The sequence below is a fragment of the Microtus pennsylvanicus genome, chromosome 16 (assembly GCF_037038515.1).
Source record: "Microtus pennsylvanicus isolate mMicPen1 chromosome 16, mMicPen1.hap1, whole genome shotgun sequence".
Lineage (NCBI taxonomy): Eukaryota > Metazoa > Chordata > Mammalia > Rodentia > Cricetidae > Microtus > Microtus pennsylvanicus.
The window spans coordinates 22,664,034-22,684,741 of NC_134594.1; the positions used below are offsets into that span (position 1 = coordinate 22,664,034).

The 20,708-nt window shown below is 41.0% G+C and overlaps 1 protein-coding gene across 2 annotated transcripts; it reads right to left on the minus strand.

Annotated features, from left to right (window-relative positions):
* Window positions 1–265: 265 nt before the first annotated feature.
* Window positions 266–14,381, minus strand: Pcdh18 (protocadherin 18). Of its 2 annotated transcripts, none has more exons than XM_075950710.1 (4): window positions 11,415–14,381; window positions 10,544–10,629; window positions 10,286–10,449; window positions 266–2,189 (listed from the first exon to the last, which is right to left on the minus strand). In XM_075950710.1, exons 1-4 carry the CDS (start codon window positions 13,899–13,901, stop codon window positions 1,522–1,524), a joined length of 3,405 nt encoding a protein of 1,134 aa, XP_075806825.1. In that variant the 5' UTR covers window positions 13,902–14,381; the 3' UTR covers window positions 266–1,521. The 2 variants fall into 2 exon arrangements, with proteins under 2 accessions (XP_075806825.1, XP_075806824.1); XM_075950709.1 differs by having other exon boundaries at window positions 10,544–10,632; window positions 11,415–14,242.
* Window positions 14,382–20,708: the final 6,327 nt, after the last annotated feature.

Below are 20,708 nucleotides of genomic sequence, written 5' to 3' on the forward strand. Positions count from 1 at the left end.
AAAGGCTTCTGTAACTAGAGTAATATTAAAGCTGTTAATATTTGTGTTTTCATTTACATTCCACATACATTTAGATTGCATAATGCAGAAAAACCCGATCAATTACCTTCATTCCTCTGACCCTTCTCTGTCTCATTTCATCTTCAGTGTCTTCCAAGCCTCTTGGCTATTCCCTTTCTGTCATTTGATGCCCAATGCTGAATCCCCCCTCAGGGAGAGTTTTGAGCACACAAAGTATTTAAAACATCAGAGCAGGAGTCTGACTCATAGACTTAGTTTTGCTTTAATTTTCCTTTTATTTTCACTGACAGTAAAATTTTCAGGAGAGTACAATCAAGATAGTGTATTAATAGAAATAACATTCATAGAAGCTTGAACATAAACGATAATAGTCATAATAAGGATCTTGCGTACCAAGGCATTCCACACAGAAGATAACAGCACAATAAATAAAGTTTTCATCTGTCACACGATAAATCAAACAAAATTGCAGTAACCAAAACATGACTTTATAAATGTTCATATGCTAAAAATACAAGCAAATCCATAAAAGCATGCACAAGAGACAAAAGCTAAACATGAATAATAATAGCCAAAAAAGACAATGCAGTCGATACAAATGTTCAAGTACTATGAGAAAAGAGGGAGAGATTCAAACAGGAATTTCAGATAAATCAATTATGTTTACTAACCTGGGTGGGGCAGGGGCATAGTACTGACTTATCTGTCTTTGTTTATTAACACTCCTTGCTGGTAGAATACATAATGTATTCATTTAGAGTACAGATTCTACTTCATTAAATCATATTTCATATGCCAAGGTTTAAATCAGATTCGCTGTTTAGTTTAAATTACAAGCAGACATTTTCCTGCTGGTAAAATATTCTCAAGACCAAGCTCATCATTGCTAGGAAGAAGTCCCATGTCACTGCGTTCCCACAGGTACCACAGGATGGTTCTAGGTCTAAAATTTTTTTATGCCATTCCTCCATTTTGCTGTGAGAAGTGATCTATCATAGCTAACAGAATGCAGTGAGAATGTTGATCATAATACTGTTTACTATTTCTAACAATGCTTAATTTTTTTGTAAATATTGAAAAGGAGTTCCATCGCTTAATGAAACTAAGAATTGCCTAATGCATCAGTGGGGTTGTTCATACAGCATAATAATTCTGCCCCAGCTTAACTAATCTAAGCAGTACCTTTGGTTGAAAAGGATATAAATTCAAATAGTGGCTAGCTTCTGCATGATTAGGAAAACATGTTTGTCATGGGAGTAAAAAAATAAAATTTGTCTGTTAAATTACACATAAATATAAGGTACAAATGTATTTTTAAAATACAGATTAAAATAATCACACTTGCATCGTGTACATACGAAAATACAGTATTTAATATTCAATATACACAGACACATTTATGATAAATGCAACTATTTGGCAACGCCAGTTTTTTTTTCGGGGTTTTTCCTGTCCCCTACTTCCACACACATGGAAACACAAAGGCTCCGCTAAAGTCCCCTAACTCTGGCGGACATCCTGAAGCAGTTTGTTGATCTCAGCCACCAACTCACTGGCATCCATGAGTTCGTGTTTCCCATCACTAAGATGGTTGAGCACATTGTCAAAATCATCTTCCTCATAGTTTTCAGGGATCTCCTCCATGGCTGGCAGCCACTTGGAAGAAGGCTGCACACTGGAGTGAGTCCCCAGAGAGGTTCCAGAGCTGCTGGTGGGGTTCTGAAAATGTGTGCTGGCTGCCCAAGCCGCAACCCCTTGTGGGTAACCCCCAGTTTTGGCCTGTGCTGGACCCTTCCGACGTTCCAGGGAGTTGGACCGGTCCACTTCGCCGCATTCAGAATAGGTATCTAGGGATGCAGGGAGGAGGCGCTGGAACACACTGCTCATTTCTGAGAGCAGGGATGATGTACTGGAGTCCCCCGAGTCCTCATCACTGGGGGAGTCCTTCCCAAAGGTGGAAAAGCTCTTTTTTTTCTCCCCAGATTCTGCAGGCTGGCTGTCATCATCGAGGCCCTGGTGCGAGAGCTGCTGCTGAGGCTGCGCTGGGAATTCTTCTCCGGGGATGAACATGTTGCTTCTGTAGTCTGAGGATGGCGAGGGCAGCGGGGGCATCCAGCACTGGTCAGAGTGGCCCAGGACCCTGCATTCTTCTGTGCACAGCCTCATTGCTAGGAACAAACAAAGCAATGAGGGTCTGTTAGTATACAGGGCAACACTCAAAGTCGTGGGGAATGCCATTTTATTCTTAGAGTAGAAAGAGAAGGTTTTGTATTATTGCCATGATGCTAGCCTGCACACATTACATAGACTACAGTTAATTTTCATGTGTATGTTGGTTTTATGGACCAGTTACCATACTTGCTGTTATATCCGTCCCCTCCACATATTTAAAGGAAGAAAGTAATTATTTTTGGTAGTCCACTTTGAACATAAGAAATCATATCATTATGTATACATTATTTATACATATTATTTGAACATAGAAATGAGACTGTGTATATGGTCTGCGTCCCATCCTGATGGAAGATAGGAGAACAGGCCTGGTATTGTTGCTCATTCAAGTATAAACATGGCCAAAAGAGTCAAGGCCTGGGTGACCAAATAAAAGATGAACATAAGCCTGGGTGGTGGTGGTACATGTCTTTAATCCCAGCACTTGGAGGCAGAGGCAGGTGGATCTCTGTGAGTTCGAGGCCAGCCTGGTCTACAGAGCTCGTTCCAGGATAAATAAGGCTGTTAAACAGAGAAACCCTCTAAGAAAGAAAGGAAGAAAGGAAGGAAGGAAGGAAGGAAGGAAGGAAGGAAGGAAGGAAGGAAGGAAGGAAGGAAAATGAGCGTGGGCTGTACAATGACAATAGCAAGAAATTGATTTTAAGGTGAGATCTTTTGTTGAAATATCACCAGGTGATCTCTCCAATGAATCTTCCACTAACTTTCTTTATAAGAACTCTCCACCTGTTTTTTATTTAAATGGAGACATTAATATGGTTCTCCGGTTACCATCTGCATTGTATCAGTCTCTCTTAAGGGTTTTCTCTTTGTTTGGTTGATTGATTGGTTGGTTTTTCTAGACAGGGTTTCTCTGTAGCTTTGGAGCCTGTCCTGGAACTTTCTCTGCAGACCAGGCTGTTCTCGAACTCACAAAGATCCACCTGACTCTGTTCTCACATGCTGGGATTAAAGACATGAGTCACCACTGCCCAGCCTTCTCTTAGGGTTTGGTTGGTTTTTCTAGACAGGGTTTCTCTGTAGCTTTGGAGCCTGTCCTGGAACTTGCTTTGCAGACCAGGCTGTTCTCGAACTCACAGAGATCCACCTGACTTTGTTCTCCCATGCTGGGATTAAAGACATGAGTCACCACTGCCCAGCCTTCTCTTGGGGTTTTATACATTTTTTACTGGCCAGTTAATTAAAATAGCAACGCAAGATGTTCTTAATTATTACCTTAGGTATCCTGAGTTGGCCTGTTATAAGGTCTTTATTTCAAGGTTTGAAATACATTAGTATTTAGTCACATGGAAAAGTCATCGAAAGCTGAAGACCATGAAAAGCACATTCTTTAACTCTCACATATGCTCCAGTTACCTAGTGGGCTGTGAGTGATCACATTCCTAGAAAATGCTACAAATGAGAAAAGCAGAAAAATATAGAGCAGCTATAAACTGCATAAAACCTAAGATATGTAAGAATATGCAAACATGTATTCCATAGAACTACCACTTCTTTCAGAGGAAAACCTGATCTTTCAACGTTTTTACATTTTAAGACAAAGAACAGAATTTCAGAAAATGTAAAGCCGCCCTCGTATCTAAAAGAAAGCAGATGGATGCGAGCCATAGGGACATGGTCGGCACTGACTTTACAGCGCTAACTACTGAGAGCGGATTTCCAGCTTGGTCAGTGTTGAAATTATGACAGCCACGCTGCTTACGAGGGGAAGCAAATCACCTACTACGTGCATAATGCCTTCGCTACAGGCTGGTAGAAGAGCAGTATAGAGATGGTAGTCACACTAGTTTCTGGATGAAAAGTGAGCAGAAAAGGATATATAATGATCTCCTTTAACGACATGCAAGTCACTGCTCTTTATCACTCATCTTCATGCTAATTCTGGTCTTTTGTTAAATTTATTTAATAAAAATTTCCACTTCCTCCCATTCTTCAACTTCCCTTCTACTCTCCCCCCTCCCCCTCCCCCTCGCTCTCCAGTCCTAAGAGAAGTCAGGGTGCCCTGCCCTATGGGAAGTCCGAGGCCCTTCCCGCTCCACCCAGGTCTAGGAAGGTGAGCATCCAAACAGACTAGGCTCCCAAAAAGCCAGTACATGCAGTAGAATCAAAACCCTGTGATGTCATTATCATTGGCTTCTCAGTCCGCCCTCATCGTCAGCCAAATTCAGAGAGTCCGGTTTGATCACCTGCTCATTCAGACCCAGCCCAGCTGGACCTCCATTCTTAATAGAAACAGGAAAAGGTGAGGAACAAAACTGAAAACAAGTGCAGTAAGAGAAGGAGCCAGATGGTATGAATCCAAAAATTGTAAAGTGGGAAAAGAACACTGGGAAAAGAATAAGAATCGAGGCAGGGAACCTTTGTCTTAGAAAACTTTTGGGGAATATTCAACTGAACAAACCAGAGGGATTTGAACAAAAATCACAGGTTGCAATGACCAATTTTGGGTACTATGCCACATGGAAGTGTTTGTCAACTCATATTCTAATCCATTCAGTGGAGAAAAGAGTAAAGAAATTGAAAAGCAGCTGATATAAACAGCACCTAGGTTTCCTCAGCAGAGAACTTTCACCATGGCGATGCCCCCACTCCCAACCCCTGCTTCGTCCTCTCAGCTTCTCACAAGAAACAAACAAGACCTGTGTATATTGTCTGCCTCCCTTCTGGATGGAAGAAAGGCTAACAGAGTCTTCTGTATTGTTCTGGCCCTCAACTCTGGGTCTTTAGGCTTGGGAAGAATTTCTTTGCAGTACCGCCTCATTTGGCTCTTTAATAAGGACTAAAATTACCTGGGATTCTGAGATCTTGACCAAAGAAAAGCTGTCTCAAAACCTGAACACAATGAGCCTGTAGGTAACAAGATAATATACCAATTTGACCCACGTGACTATCACAACCCTCTCAGGAGTGGTTGTTAGGCAGTGAATGATATTTATAGCACAATAGATTAGTGAACATTTAATTATGCAATAATTAATTGACTGGAGAGATTTGCCAGTGGTTAGAGCACTTGCTGCACAATTGCAAGGACCAGATTTAGCATCCTCAGAACCTATGGACATGCCTAGTGGATGTGGCAGTCCACCTGTAACTCCTGCCTTGGGCAGTGGAGACAAGTTATCCCCAGAACATGCTATAGCTAACTAGACTACTGACATCCAAGAACTCTGGGTTTGGTTGTAAGGTTCTGCCCATTGAATAGGATGGAAGAGCTATTAAAGATGATTGCAGGCATTATCCACATGTATGGGTATCCCCACCACCACAGGCACACATATCACACAAATATGCCCACATATGTACAAACATACATAGACTCAAATGTACACCACACACACGCTAATGAAAATGGGGGAGACAAGAGAAATTATGGAGACAGACTGATGGAAAGGGTAGCAAAAATGAGGCCGTGGGAAAGAAAGGTGGAGAATGAAAGGGAAAGGGGGCTGTTGAGAGGAGCAAAGGAAAGATGTCCAGTGTTATGGGTGTTCAAATTCACCCCTAACTCTTGAGTTCAGCTACTGGACACCGCATGCATGGCTCGGTGCTGCAAATGTTCCATCCCATATGCAAGGATCTAGAGTAGCTGAGCGAGCAATGGCCATCTTCTCTGCCATCCTTGGGAATATTTGAAAGCTCCCTTGAAGGAGAGCTTTTATGGTGATAGCGACAGGTGAAAAGAGATGGTCTCCAGCACCACGATATGACTGTGGATTTTATTAATGTCCTGTACCTTACATGTGTGGCGGGAAGCAGTGCAGTGAGCATAAAAGAGAACTTCAGTCAAGCCATTAACTCTCAAGTAACTAGTAGGTCATCCTTGAAAATCCCATCATATATGGGCCATTTCAGTGCCTGGCTGTCAACAGGGCTACGACCTAGTTCTGAGCTGCATATCACAGAGGCTATCAGAGACACCCAGGCAAAGCGGCAAGCAAGATGACGCCTGGGATATGTTGAGAAAGAAAAAGGAGTGGATGTGAACACGGGTACCTCAGAAGATGGAACAAAGTTGAAAGTAATATGTGAGCAGCATTAGGTGCACAAAGCGAGGGAAGGGCAGCTTTTCGTATAGGAAGTGCAGTGTGTACAAAAGAAAAGAAGCCTCTCTGCCCACTGTAAAGGATTCAAAACGGACCTGATTGAGATTAAGCCGAGAGTGCATTTCAGTGGACTTGGAATACAAAGATAATAGTTGTGTTTAGTGTTGCTGAGCAACGAGAGTCAGGGTTTGACTTTGAGACAAGAAAAAAAATGGTTTAAAATGTTCTGAAAAGATTGTGAAACTGTACGGAGTAATCATTTGACAGTGGGAGGAGGCAAGAGACGTGAAATAGCAGCACGCCCATTGGAACAAATAAACCAGCCATGGGAGGAAGGCCAGGAGCCAGCGAAAACACCTGCTAGAAGAGCAGAGTACAAAAACGAAAAATGAGTATTTGAAGTACTCACAGATGAAAGATGATGAAAAGTGGAAGAGACAAAATCAAGAGAAGTAGCAAAAAAGACCAGGCACGGGAGCCTTTACAAATCATCTATGTGGTATAGCATACACTGGGAACATGGAAGCATTGTGCACACATGCTTCGTGTTGGAGTTCAAAGTTGAATGAGGAGAAAAGAGTTGACGAACATGAGCCAACGGACAAAAATGCATGTTTGCTTAGCTGCTCAAAAAAAAGTACATTTGTGTGGGAATTGGAAGAATGAATGACCAGAAATGACCCTGTTGGCAAGCCATGCAGTGCAACACAATCTATATTTGTTCACAAATCAATGCAGGAAAACAGTTGGAATGAGATACTCCAGTCCTAAAAATATACATACTTTAGAAAATTGTGCTGATCTCTGTTAATAAGATTCAGATGTGGACCAACATTTTTTCCCTGCTCGGGGTATTTCCTGGCTAGATACTTCTGAAAACCACAAGTTTTACAAACTAACGTGCCTGCAGAATCGCCAGAATAAACAGGAAAGCAGGATCTCGGCACAGTGTCACCTGAATGATGATCATGGTTCAAAGATGGTTATCTCTGTGGACACTCAGCATGCACTGCAATCTGTGCTGGTAAAACATGGACATAATGACAGCGCCACCAATCACTGCTCCTTTCCCAGTTCTCTGTAACTTGAGAATAGCTCATCCACATGTAGAAGCAGGAAGCAACCGAGACAGGAATGGGTCTCTTTTGACATACTTGATTAAAAACACACACACATGCACAAAGTCTGTGATTTTGGACAACTATGTGATAATGATGGAGATTTAAATACTTAATATTTAAGACTGACTGTTTTCTATAGTTACCTACAGCTAACCCATTCTCTTTGTTCTTTAATATTTATTACTAGTATTTTAAATCATTACTGAGCTAAAGTACTAGATAATTCTCCTGCCATGAGCATATGGAAAGATGATAACTTTGAAAATATAGGAAAAAGGGAAAGATGACTGGCTCCGTTTTTTGCGGGTTTTTTTTTTGTTGCTGTTGTTGTTTTTGTTTTTTTCTAAAAGATAACCCAGATGAGAAGCATTGCGAAGAGAGAAAGCACAGTTTTGACTTGTGTGACATTCTTGGTTCGGTTCCCAGAATTGCAGGTAATGAAGGAATAAATAAATGCCTGGGTACATAAATAATACACTAACAGTTAACTATTCAAATTGTGTGATTTTAGAATTTAAAAAGACATCAGATGTTGTTTAGGTCTACAAATGGGACAGTTATTTTTCTGGAATTATTTATTTTTATTCTCCATTTTATTGCCAAGATAAATTAAAATTTCAATAAGTGAACCGAAGCATCATTTAAAAGATCTTTACAGTATTGATATGATCATGTGTTCCTGTTTAGGAAATAATCTAATCTGAGAAATTCTGCTATTCTTTTCTAGGGCTTTGTCAGCATCATAATATGACAGAATCATAGAAATTCAGTGACCTACGTCATTATATAAACCAGAAAAATAAAACTAATTCTCTTTGAGTGTGGTGTCTTGGGGCATGTTTGTTCCTTTAGATACTTCAGAGATTTGTCTCCAAATTGGTCTAAAGAATCTACAAATTTAAAATAATAGATTCTATGGGTGACTGTGCAAATAAAGGTTGCCATGCAACAGTGTGTTTCAATTCAACTAGACATCCTTCCTATACATTTGTCTAGCCAGAGAAAAGGTATCTATCATTGTAATAACTCAACTGAATGAGCAACACTTAGTGGTTGCAGAGAGGCTGGTATAAAGGATACAAAAGCAAACATGGGTCTAGGGAGATGGCTCAGTGGTAAGAGCACTGCCGAATAAACAAGAAGATCTGGCTCAGCAACATGTACAAGCCAGGTATGGCTGCCTGTGCCTCTAACGCTGGCAGTAGAAGGAAAAGACAGGTGTCCTGGAAGCTTGCTGGTAAACTGAATAGCTGTATCCAAAGCTTCTGAAGGGGACATACTCTCCCAAGGCAACAGGCAAAGAGAAAAATAGAAGATATCCACTGTCATCATCCCTCTACATGGGCACACATGGGTAAACACACATGCACATGTATGTGCATGCACACATACAGAGAGAAAGAGACAGAGACAGAGAGAAAGAGAGGGAAGAAACAAGATAGACCTTTTATTTAAACGAAAACACTTGTTATCTAAATAAGTCATGGATTCGTGGTTAGAGGCGTGGAAAATGATTCATATCTCAATCACCATCTCATCCCCACCAGGCACAGCCTGCCTGCCTGAGATACATTATTGTAACCTTCATAAGCTTCCAGGTTTCAAAGCTGAAATCACACATGAACACAAATGTCATTGCCATCACCACAACTAACTCCAAAGAGCATAACATCAATGTTTTCAAAACGATAAGAGCTTATTCACTGACATGTGTAGAAAGTCAACAAACATCACTATAGCTAACTCCAGTGTCAAAGCCTGGAATGGCAGGTTAAAAGACACCATATGAACCCAGAGCAGCCTGAGTCCAGAGGACACCTTGGACACAGCTGGGAAGAACTCTGCCACTGATTAGCTAGTCCTACCATGATTCCTATAGCTCATGAGAGCTTAAATTCTATTTATTAAATCTCCTAAAGTGATTGGTAAACTCCCTTATATTTTCTATACTCCTTTATCCAAAATAAAAACAAAAAAAAATTTCATGTTAGACAGAAATAAGATGGAAGTAAACTATTGCTCTTTTTCTCTGTGTGTATTGTTAAATGACAGTCATTTGATTGACAGACAATGGATTTATACATGTGGCTAGGCAGAGGAAAACATCTGTGTTCCTGAGAGCTGATTTCTTACTGCAGCCCTTAGCAACAGAACGGCTACTGATATTCTCAGTATTTACCCAGTTGGATCAGCGTTTCTGCTGCACCATTAGAGGTAACAGTCACGAAGGAAAAATTGGTTCAAAACTTAATGGCCTCTCCTCTACCTGACTGTGTGCTTTATAAATCCCCCTCTGGGCTTGTTTTCCTCCTCCGTTGCTGTACAGACTCCAAATGAGAAGTGGCATAAAATATGCTCCCCTCCTCACCTACAAAGGTACATTCCTTCACCTATTTTTAGTGCCTAAAGTATACCCTTTCCAGGGTATTTTAGTCTCTGATTTGGTGAGTTGGTTCCCATCACAGGAAATGCATCCTCCAAATTACAGTCCAGTCCACCACTGTTCACCAAACAGGCTGTCTGAACACAAACAGCCACCCAGTAATTTTCTCGAGTTGCTCGGGAGTGCCCTATGGCACTGCTGGATAGGACAGAAAGAGAAGGGTAGCAGTTTGCTTTTCTTCCATGCTCTTACTCCTTCCTTTATGAAGCCCTCATATTTGCTCCTTCTCTACCAGCTGCCTCTTGTGGATTTTGAGAAGAAAAAACTGTAACTGTCTCATGCTTGTTCACTGTTAATAGTGTGCAGATGACACCCACTTTAGTGAGAAGGCCAAAGACAGCAGAAGCAGCAGCATGGGAGAAGCTGTCCATCATCCTGGGGTTGTGGTAGCTGTGAAAATAAAGATTTAGCTATCATTTTCCTCTTACCTGCTGGGATTCTTCCATCCGTGAGAAAGAGGTCACTGAATCCTTCTCCCAGCAGCCTGTCTATTGGAGAATCTCGCCCCAAATCATAATCACTGTCTCCTGCTTCGCTGTCCCCACGACCACTGTCTTTCAAGCTGAATTTATCCATGTCTTGAAGGGCATATCTAGAAAGATCAGTGAAACCATAAAACACAATTTTATGCTTCAGCATTTAAGTTAACTTGAGACATAACAGCTCAGACAAAGGATAATTCATACCTATAGCTCCTGGAATACTTGTTTCCACGAAAACTTGGCCTTGGCTGATATTGCCCCTGATGAAGCATGGAGAGAAGCTGGGAAACCTGCTGGAAACCAAAGAGACAGAGCTGATTTCTGAAGAGTGTGTGTGTATGGGGGGGGATGCTCAAGCATTCACAAGGGAAAAGGAGAGGCTTGTTATTACATGCCAAGCTCACAATTTCTGTATGTCAGTGATTTACATATGTTAGACCGTGCAGAAAGTGCAGCCAGCCGGGAAACACAGCTAAAATATATTGCAGGGAGAGTTGGATAATCTCAAAACACAGCTGAATTGCTCATTCTTGAAACGCTTGCTTTTAAATAGCTGCCTTCTTTTACAGTTCAGATAAAATGGTCAGACACACAAAAAAAAAAATACTCAAAAAGATCCAGTAAAATACACTGCTAACCTACCTCATTAAAACAATGCCAGAAAACCATGTAAAGTTTTACAAGGACAGCATGCATGGGAATGAGATTCTGAAGGCCCAGGATCTTGACGTTTTTTAGGAGAGATTTTAACAAAGAGACTAAGTGGGTACCTTTACTTTTTATTTTTTTAACTTCCCAACATCTTACTCTGAGAAGTGAAGGAATTCGTGGAGAGTCCTGTGTGAGCTTCATACTTATCCCCTAACATCACACATATTACATGCAAAGTGAATTATTTATTAAAAATAGAAGAGTATGACAAAGGGCATATTTGAGATAGGGACACACTGCGAACTGAGTCCTGTGGGAACTGGATATTGCTACTTATCAACGACAGTCTTAAAAAGTGTGCTTACTGCTCAGCCTGTGAGCATTCACAGCTGACTGTGCTGGGCGATGTAGTCTATGTTCTTACCTCAACAGCAGGGGTGGCGTGGGTAAGTTCTAGTGAGAAATTCTCTGGCACGTGATTTGATGAGATGGTCACCAAACTGTTGAGTGACTGGTGACTGTTCTGACTCTGGCGGCTGCCCATCTGCCCCCTTTCCAAGGTGGGAGAGGAAGATGGAGAGGATCTGTGATGAGATCTGATGGGCAGGGTGCCATTGATGGTGGGTACCAGTGTAATGTCTCCTTTGTGAATCTGTCTGGATGGCCTTTTGGGGTGATGCTGGTAAGTGGATTCTGCCACCCTGCAGTTGTAGGATCTGGTGTCTTTCTTTTCCCGGTTACACCTCGTCGCAAAGAGTACCATAATAACCAGTAACACTGCACAGATTGCTCCTAAGGAAATAATGATGATCATGGACACATCCAAGGATGCTTGGCTGACAGAGGTCATGGCTGTGCTGGTCACAGATTCTGCGTAGTCGAAGATCATGCACTTTAGAAGGACTTTAGTGTGAAGGGGAGGATTGCCTTTGTCCTGGATGATAACAGAGAGTGCCCATTCTGTGGAGGGAAGGGATTCCATGCTGACATTGGTGTGAATGTCACATGATCTGGGATCCATGATGAAGATGTTCTCCTCGTTACCTGCTACTATGGAGCAGCTGAGTTCAGCATTTGCACCGGAGTCTCTGTCAACCGCCCTTATTCTTGTGACGTGAAAGCCACTTTCAGCTCCCTTGGGGATGGAGATTTCTGCAGTATTATTGTGCATGGCCGGCCCTATCACCACAGGGATGTTGTCATTCTCATCAATGATGGTCAGAACGACGGTGGTGTTGCTTGCAAGCTGCTTCTGGCTGCCTCCATCCCTTGCCTCCACCACAAAAGTGATCTGGCTTACTTCTTCATGATCAAAGATCCTGAGGGCGTAGATGGCACCATTAGATGGGTCAACGGTTACATATGTGGTAATGGAACTTCCCAAGACAAAACTCTCCAAAATGGTGTATGTCACATGTCCATTTTCACCGAGATCTGGATCTGTGGCTGTCACCGTGGTGATATAGGCCCCTGGTGAGTTATTCTCGGAGATGGCAAATTCATATCTGCTCCTCTGGAAGCGAGGTGGATTGTCATTTATGTCATTGATTTGAACAGTAAAATGTTTCACTGAAGAGAGGCTGGGTGTGCCCCTGTCCTCAGCAATCACAGTCAAACTATATTCAGATCTCTTCTCCCGATCCAGCGTGGCATTGGTCAAGATTAAGTAGTTGTTTTCATAGGACTTCTGAAGTTTAAAATGTCCATGCCCGTGAAGCTTACAGATTATTTCTCCATTCAGCCCAGAATCCTTGTCTTGAACTCGGACAATGGCAACAAATGTATCAATGGGATCCCCTTCTAAAACATAAGATACTTCTTCTTTTCCAGGGGGCATAAGGTTTATGCTAATTTCAGGCTTATTGTCATTGACATCCACAACCTTAATTATAATTTTGCAATGAGCAGGAATGGAATTGGGACCCAAATCTTGGGCTTGAACATCAATCTCATAGGACTTGGTGACCTCATAATCCACTGGCTTGAAAAGAGTCAAATGTCCCTTTTCTGAGTCGATCTTAAAAGTCTCTATAATTTTGGGAGCCACATGACTGCTGAAAGAATATACAATTTTCCCATTAGCGCCCTCATCTGGATCGGTGGCATTTAGATCCAGGAGCAAGGTTCCAACTGGGGAGTTTTCTAAGAGTTGTATTGTGTAAGAGGGCTGTTCAAAGGCAGGGCTGTTGTCGTTGGAATCCGAAATACTGATTTTCAGAATGGAGGAGCCAGACCTCTGGGGCACTCCCATGTCGGAGGCCGTGAGCTGAAGTTCGTAGCTCGCCTTCAGCTCGCGATCCAACTCCTTCACCACTATGAGTTCAGCGTATTTGGCCCCATCTGTCCTGGTCCGCACCTCGATATTGAAAAAATCATTGGCAGAGAGCGAGTAGGTGTGGAGGGAATTTTCCCCAACATCTGGGTCGAACGCACTGTCCAACGGGATTCGAGTCCCGACTGCCGCGCTCTCCGATATCTCAATGGGAATGACGGGTCTTGAGAATTGAGGGGAATTGTCATTAATGTCCAACACGTCCACTTCAATATGGAACAGCTGCAAATGCTCGGTCGGCAGAGTGAGCACATCAAACTCTATCGAACAGTTCAAGTTTTTTTGGCATAGTTGCTCGCGGTCGATTTTAGCCCCTATGCTGATTTCTCCGGTATTCTCATTTACCACTAGGAGAGGAGAATTCCCCCTTGGCATGGCTCGAAAACGAACGGCTGAAGGGTTCGGTAGCTTCAATAAAACGTCAGCTACATCTTCTGATAGTCTAGCAATTACCGATCCGACCCTCTGCTCCTCATAAATCCTGTATTTCAGATTCTTACCCAAGACATCGTAGCTGAAAAACGCCATCACAAGTGCAAGTGCGAGTCTAAAGTGCATTTTAGTATTCATTTGGTGCATTGGTCGGTTCCTATATTCCGTTCCCAGGGCGAGTTAAATCAGCCCGGCAATCCCAGCAACTTCCTCCCCGCCACTCAGAGCTCTAAGCTACATCAGGTCTCTGAGACTTGAAAGCGACTCTTAATCACACAGCAATTAGCAGCTCACAAACTTCAGTTTTCATACACACCGTGTGGAGACTTCCGGACGAGAGCGTGAAGTCCTCTCCTGGTGGGGGTGGCCGCCAGTCCTCCCGGCTGGGAGCAGCGTGTCACCTCGGCCTGGCTCCCCGCGTGGACTCCGTCCCCATCTATTGCAGGGTGCTGGCGGAGTCTGCAGTGTGTCTTTCCCGGGCGATTCTTGATTTTTTTTTCTTTTTTTCCTTTCCTTTTCTCTGCTCGACTGCAGACTAAACACCCGTGATTGCTGACTCCAGTCTGAAAAATCTCTACAACTTCACTTCAACTCAGACAAAGCTCTTTGCCTGGCGTGTGTTGAATTGCTTCCAGCCAATCAGCGAGCTTCCAAATCCGAAGCTGCTGGAGTCACCGGAGCGAGGGAGGGCGCGCGTGGAGGGTGGGAGCGGGAGGGTGTCGGGCGCGGGCTAGGGACTGGCGGGGGACGCGGGAGCGCGGCCGGGGGTGGGCTCCAGTCCTCCCCGCCCCTCCTCCATCCTCCATCTACTTTCCTCAAGCGTGCCGCGACAAAGGGGAGACAAATTACAGCAGGAAAGGAAAAGAAAGAAAAAGAAAAAAGGAGAGAGAAGAAAAGAAAGAAAAAGGCAGGGAAAAAAGAGAAAAAAGAAAGCAGGAGAAAACTTTAAATCAACTTCTGGTCGCCTGTATTTATATGGCACATTAAATAGTTCTTGTTTTTTTTTTAATTGCCCTTTTCTTCTGCCACAAACATGTAATCATCTGCTTTTCGGGGTCCCTTAAATGCTGGTTTCACTTAAAATACCTCCAAGCATTTTGTCGGTGGAGGAATTTAATAAAATGGGAAACTTGCTTCTAATTATGCGCTTTCCCCTCCCCCTCGGCAAATACTTGGGTCTTTTCTTCTCCAAGGAGAACAGGAGCCGATTTTCTTGGACCTCTGTTTTAAAGAGCAGCCCAAGTGGAGAGGTTTCATTTTCTGTCTTCTTTCATCTTTACTCTTTGAAGATAAGAAAGGGGCTATCTTACACTCCTGGTGTCTCTTAATTGGCAAGATTTAAAGGAACACCTCAGAATTTGGAACTAATTAACAAAGTAATTCTGCCTTATTTCAACCCTTTCTTTGGCTTGAGCAAAATTGTGTCTGATATTTCTTTGTCTTGCACTTAAAAAACAAAATCCTATTTATCTTGGGTAAAATTGGTAGTTTTTGCCTAGCGAATTCTACCCACAGAATATTATCTATCCGTAGTGAGTTTTCACGATGAGTACTGAGGGGACATGGACTCAATACTTTACAAGTCAAATTTTTATACTATATACATTATTTATGAAAACAGTTTCCAGATATGTATTTTAAAAAACCCAAAGGTTGTTTACACTGAGAAATAAAATGCCTGAGCTGAAAATTGCATTTTGTGTGCATCAGAGTGCTGGAAATATCTCAGGAGGTTGGTGCTGTATCCAGGTCACAGAGTTGATATGGTATTCTTATTTGAAAATATGATTATTTATGATGTTCCTTCTGCTCTGCGGCTTCTTTTTAAGTTTATCACTGTAGCTCCATTCTTGCTCCCCTCCCCCACCGCCTGCATTATTCCCCAGCAGTCTTCCGCCACTTGCACAGTCCCTGCTTCACAGAATCTGCCTGTAACTTGTTTGCCATTTATTTTTCTCCCACTCTATTTTGCCCCCCAGAAACACATTTTTTAAAAAGTAATTTTCCAATTTTTCCACTTTGCTTACTCTCAGCAGAACTCAGCTAAAGTCACCTGAGAAGGTTCTTCCCAAAGAAGAAATCAAAGAGTCCCAGCACGAACTCGCCTTCGTCTTAGGCATTCAAAAGCATTTTATAAGCCATTGTCTCTCTTCCCCCCTCCTGAAACCAGTGCTGTGTGGCAAATTGTGCAGAATGGGGAAGCCATAATGAATGCCTTTATTGCTGGGTCACGCTGATGAACACTCTGCCCCCATGAATAACACCATTTCACAAGTTTGTAACCCTTTCAAACTGCTGATCCCCAAACCCTATAGACAAACTCTGAAAACCACCACAAGCAACAGAGACTTTCGAAATCCACAGCCATCTGGCCTAGATCGCTAACAATCTGAGCCAATAATTATATCAGTTGAGGCTTTAGTGAACCCCTCTGTAAAAGCCAAAGAAGCAAAGAAAGAAATCAGTGACTATTCAAATTTGGGGGAATGGGTGTTCCAAAGTAATCTAATTCCTCCATTAGGAGAAGAATTTTCTTTGGGAATGTGGTAAGCATACCCCCAAAACTTATGACTAGGATTTGATTACCTTAATTTATAGGATAAGCCTTCCCCTTTTCTTAGAATGCAATGCTTTAGAAAATCTTCCTCTTACTTCTGACAGTCTGCTTGCACATAAATATTATGAAAATGACTTCAGTGTCATTCCCCAAGGTAATTATCATAATTGCCAGGTGAGATGTAGCCATCAAGAATGTTTTTCTGTGATTATGACTTTAATGATTTTGGAATCATCTTATGGAGGATGGCTCTTTTCACTTACAGGAGTCTGGGCACCAAATATCATTTCTTGTTCACAGATTAATGCCCTCCTGAGTTGTTTACATATCCTCTTGATATCTTTATTTATTTTTTCTTCCTATGGGTTCTATCTAAAATACCCCCACCAGATGATTGCAAACAAACTATATCGAGACTACTACTGAGGAGGAAGACGATGAGCTTCTTTTTAAGGAGTCATGTGACCATGGGCTTGTAGAACTTACTTCTTTAGGACTTTGGCAAACGTGTGAATCCATGGATGATCTTCTCACAGAACTTCTCAGACAGCCAGTGAAAGACAGCCGATGCCATAGTCCTAAAAGTCCTAAAAGTCTATGGCTGCTTCTGGTGATAAACATGAGGAATGTTCTCACGGCTTTAATAATGTGGCCATGTAAGTGAAGCCAGACATGAGAGTAGTCCTGGGTCTCTGGATTTGAAGTTGACTCTGTCCAGTATGTTGGACATATTTTATCCATGATTTCTCTCTCTCTCATTACATGTTTTTCCTTCTATGTGCATAGGGAGGTGTAAATACTTGTGATTACATGTGTGCACATGCATGTGGGGTGTGTGGAAGTAGACATGCATGTGTATGCATGTGTTTACATGTACATGCATGATCTATGTTGATTCCTTCTTTTTTAAAGAAAAGCCAGTTTTTTATGCCTGAGTCATTAAAATTTTTCTTCATATTAAAGAGTAAGGAAAAACTAAGCCTCACTTCTAAGGCTTAAGTTTCTTCATATTAAATGAAAAATATTTCTCTTGGTATTGGAATATAAAAGTAAAGTTTCATTTGTGAAATGCAGAAGTGGATTTTTTAAACATCATATTTATTAATTTATATTTCATAGCAGCATATGGAAATTTAAAATCAGAATGTTAGAGTAGTACATATTCACTTGCCATCACTACATCACATCTTTACTATTTTGAAAATTGAAAAAAGCACATATTTTGTTCTCTTCTAGACGGAGATAACATTTCAGTCTCCCCTGGCATTTATTATGCACTGCTTTGTAGAAGGAATGCATGACCCTCCTTGACACCATATGGGCATAATAAGCTACAATAATTACTCTACAGTGGTATCCTGGGAAATTAGAAAAGAGAAGGGGCTTTATCAAAGATTTGTGAAGTTAAGAAAACCCAGTACTCCAGAGCTGATTAAAAGAAAGTGCTTGGTAGATGAGTCCAGCCAATGAGTGATTACAGGTGCCAACCACTGAAAGCTGTAGAATTCTGAGACATTCAACTGACTTTAATGGGTCCACATCATCCTTTAGAGGTGGTTACAATAATAACTTTCTCCAAAAGTTCTTGCAAGAATTTTAACGATTGATAAATGCACAAAGGCTGGGTCAGAGTAGACCCACGACAGAGCTATTTTCTTAGCCTTTGTGCATCCATTTTCTGCTTGACATTTGTTGAAGAAAAGGAAATGTGTGTTATATCTATAATCCTTTTCCATCCTATATTTTAGGCTGGAAAGCTAAAACTCTCTCCAGTTGACTTTATGAAGGCCACCTACGAAGCATAACAGACAAAAACAGCCATATGGAGATATGACGATCTTGAAAGGCTATGGTTTCATTGAAGAAAATTTTATAAGATTTGCTAAGCATATCTAAGTAGATTCTTTACCATATAAATACATCTAATTCTATATTCTAAAATTAAGAGATATCTTCTGGGTACTCAGTAATCTTTATATTAGATCAGATATATATCTTGTATGTTGTGCCTGTTCTAACATGACCTAAAGGGAATAAAGATATAGACATATACACACATATACAGATATGTATATATACTTATATAAATATATATATATGTATATTTGTGTATGTATATATATATTTGTGTGTATAATTTTATATAAAATTTTGTCAAAGATAAGGAAAGATAAAATTTGTTAAATATTTTTATTTAAAAATATTATTATTCCTTCCATATAACATCTTTCTATGTTACTTTCTCTGGAGTCCCTCAACTAATCTAGTCAAGAATATAATAGTAAAAACTGACTAAACAGTATCTACCTCCTGTTGGCACAAATTTGCCAACCTAAGTTAAGACATGAAAAATAAAATTCTATCCAGAATTTCAACTTGTGGAGTAGAAGAAACTCTGATAAACTCTGATCAAAACAAAATGGGCTAAGGACCACTGGACAGCCACACACCTGAAGACATGGCTGTTCAGGAGGCAGAGGAAGCCAAGAGCCAGAAAGAGCTGGAATCTATTGACCAGAGTGACAGGTGTTAGGTTAATTGTGTCTGCATGGGCAATCAGTATCTGGGATGTCCTGCCAAAGGGTCCATGCCAAGTTCCAGTAGGTGACTTAAAGTTTGGCAAAAGATGATCTTCTGAGTCCAAATGAGAGACATCTAGGTGAGTTGCTATTCATTACCTGGCTCCAGGTCTTCTACAACAGGCAGGTTATGAGAGTGGAGATCAAAATGAAGACAAAATGGAGGCATATCCAGAGACCTGGAGACTAGGAAATGAGCCCACACTGTAATCCCAGTCAGAGTCTGAGACTAAGACCAGGTCACAGGTAAACTAGATTCAGCAAGATTGACATTGGGATTAATAGCATTAAATCTGTTCTCATTTTGTTTTGTTTTCTGGTTTTTGTGACATGGTTTATCTCTGTAGCTCTGGCTCTTGCTGGCCTCAAACTCACAGAAAGCCACCTGTTTCTGCCTCCCCAGTGCAGGAAATAAAGGTCTGCTCTACTACACCGGGCTTCCAAAATCCATTCCTTCAAAAGCAAGAATTCCTGAAGCAAGAATCTCAGCTTACGTAGTTATTATAGTTGTAGCTGAAATGACTTTGAGTGAAGTGAATCTCCATTCTTAAAGTAAAACTGGCCAGTCAGTGACGGTCTACAGAGCAGTAGCCGGGGCTACATATGGAAACATTATGATAATGCAAAATCCCAGACAGCAACCTAACCCTACTTAAACATGCTGTGCAAAAAATAAGATCTTTAGGTGGTTTCCATGTACACTGGAGTCAGAGAAACACTGTTACCGAATCATCTATTGTCACCAGTGGCAGGCGTTCTAAAAAGATGGGACTTAATTCTATGGGCTGTGAGACTTGGCTCCTCCAGGGTATGGAGAAAATCGGCATGAGGAGATGATCACCGTAAGAAGGGCCTCAGCTCAGACATTATCAATTAAAGAGCATTAAGTAGAAATGATATAAGGAATTTTTCTCTTATTGGTTTCATGGCAAGGAAGGAAATTAAGCTTTGGGATTCAATGTCTTATTCCAGATATTATCCTGTTTATCCATTCAGGGAATATAGTTTTCACTTACAGGAAAACATTTTTCAGAAAAAGAGATCTAGGTTTTGTTAGGCAGCAATTTCTGAAAACAAAATATTTCCATTACTTATGTGTATATTTGTATATATGTATAATACGCACATATACATGCATGCATATATATTTAGGATTTCAGGCTGTGTATTTGAAACTGGTGAGTAATGTTAGTTTTAAACTTCTTTATACTTAGTGACTTCTTGTTCATGCCGAGGAGAACAAGTGGAAGCATGGCAGAAAGTGTACTGTCTGTGATCAGCTTCTAAGTCCCCTCTATCAATACTCCTCCTGGATGACCCTTAAAAAATGTATTATTTGGCCAGGCATTTGAGCATTCCAACTTTGGGCATTCTACTACTCATAGACTACTGACTATTCTCAAAATAAAAGTTCAAAGATTATAAAGGAGAACTTCACAGATTCTCTTGCATAATGAAAATTAAGGCAATTTTTTTCAGGGTGCATTAAATTGGAATAAACATTTGGAACAGATATTTTTAATATAATGTTGAGCTGATTATGAATTATTGAATATTATGTGTTATGTAATTAAAATCACTATTATTAAGTATAATCATATTGTTGGTAATGCCAGGACTCAGTTGCTTATTTTCTTAGTATTTGTATAAAATTAGTCATGTCCTAGTAATCAACCACTACTTGCTTTTTTTTTAAAGGAACTTTAACCTAGTGACTTTCAGTATAGTTAAAAGAGGATTATTAAATTATAGGAACTTAATTTTTCAGGAAAAAAGATAAAGTTGATATCTTTTCAAAAACAGCTTCCAATGAGAATA

Excerpts from the sequence above, each read along its gene's own strand:
- Pcdh18 (XM_075950709.1), bottom strand. The coding sequence starts at position 13,901 with ATGCACCAAATGAATACTAAAATGCACTTTAGACTCGCACTTGCACTT. Across the intron at positions 10,633-11,414 it reads ACGCCACCCCTGCTGTTGAG|CAGGTTTCCCAGCTTCTCTC; the intron begins GTAAGAACATAG and ends TTTGGTTTCCAG. Across the intron at positions 10,450-10,543 it reads AAGTATTCCAGGAGCTATAG|ATATGCCCTTCAAGACATGG; the intron begins GTATGAATTATC and ends TGATCTTTCTAG.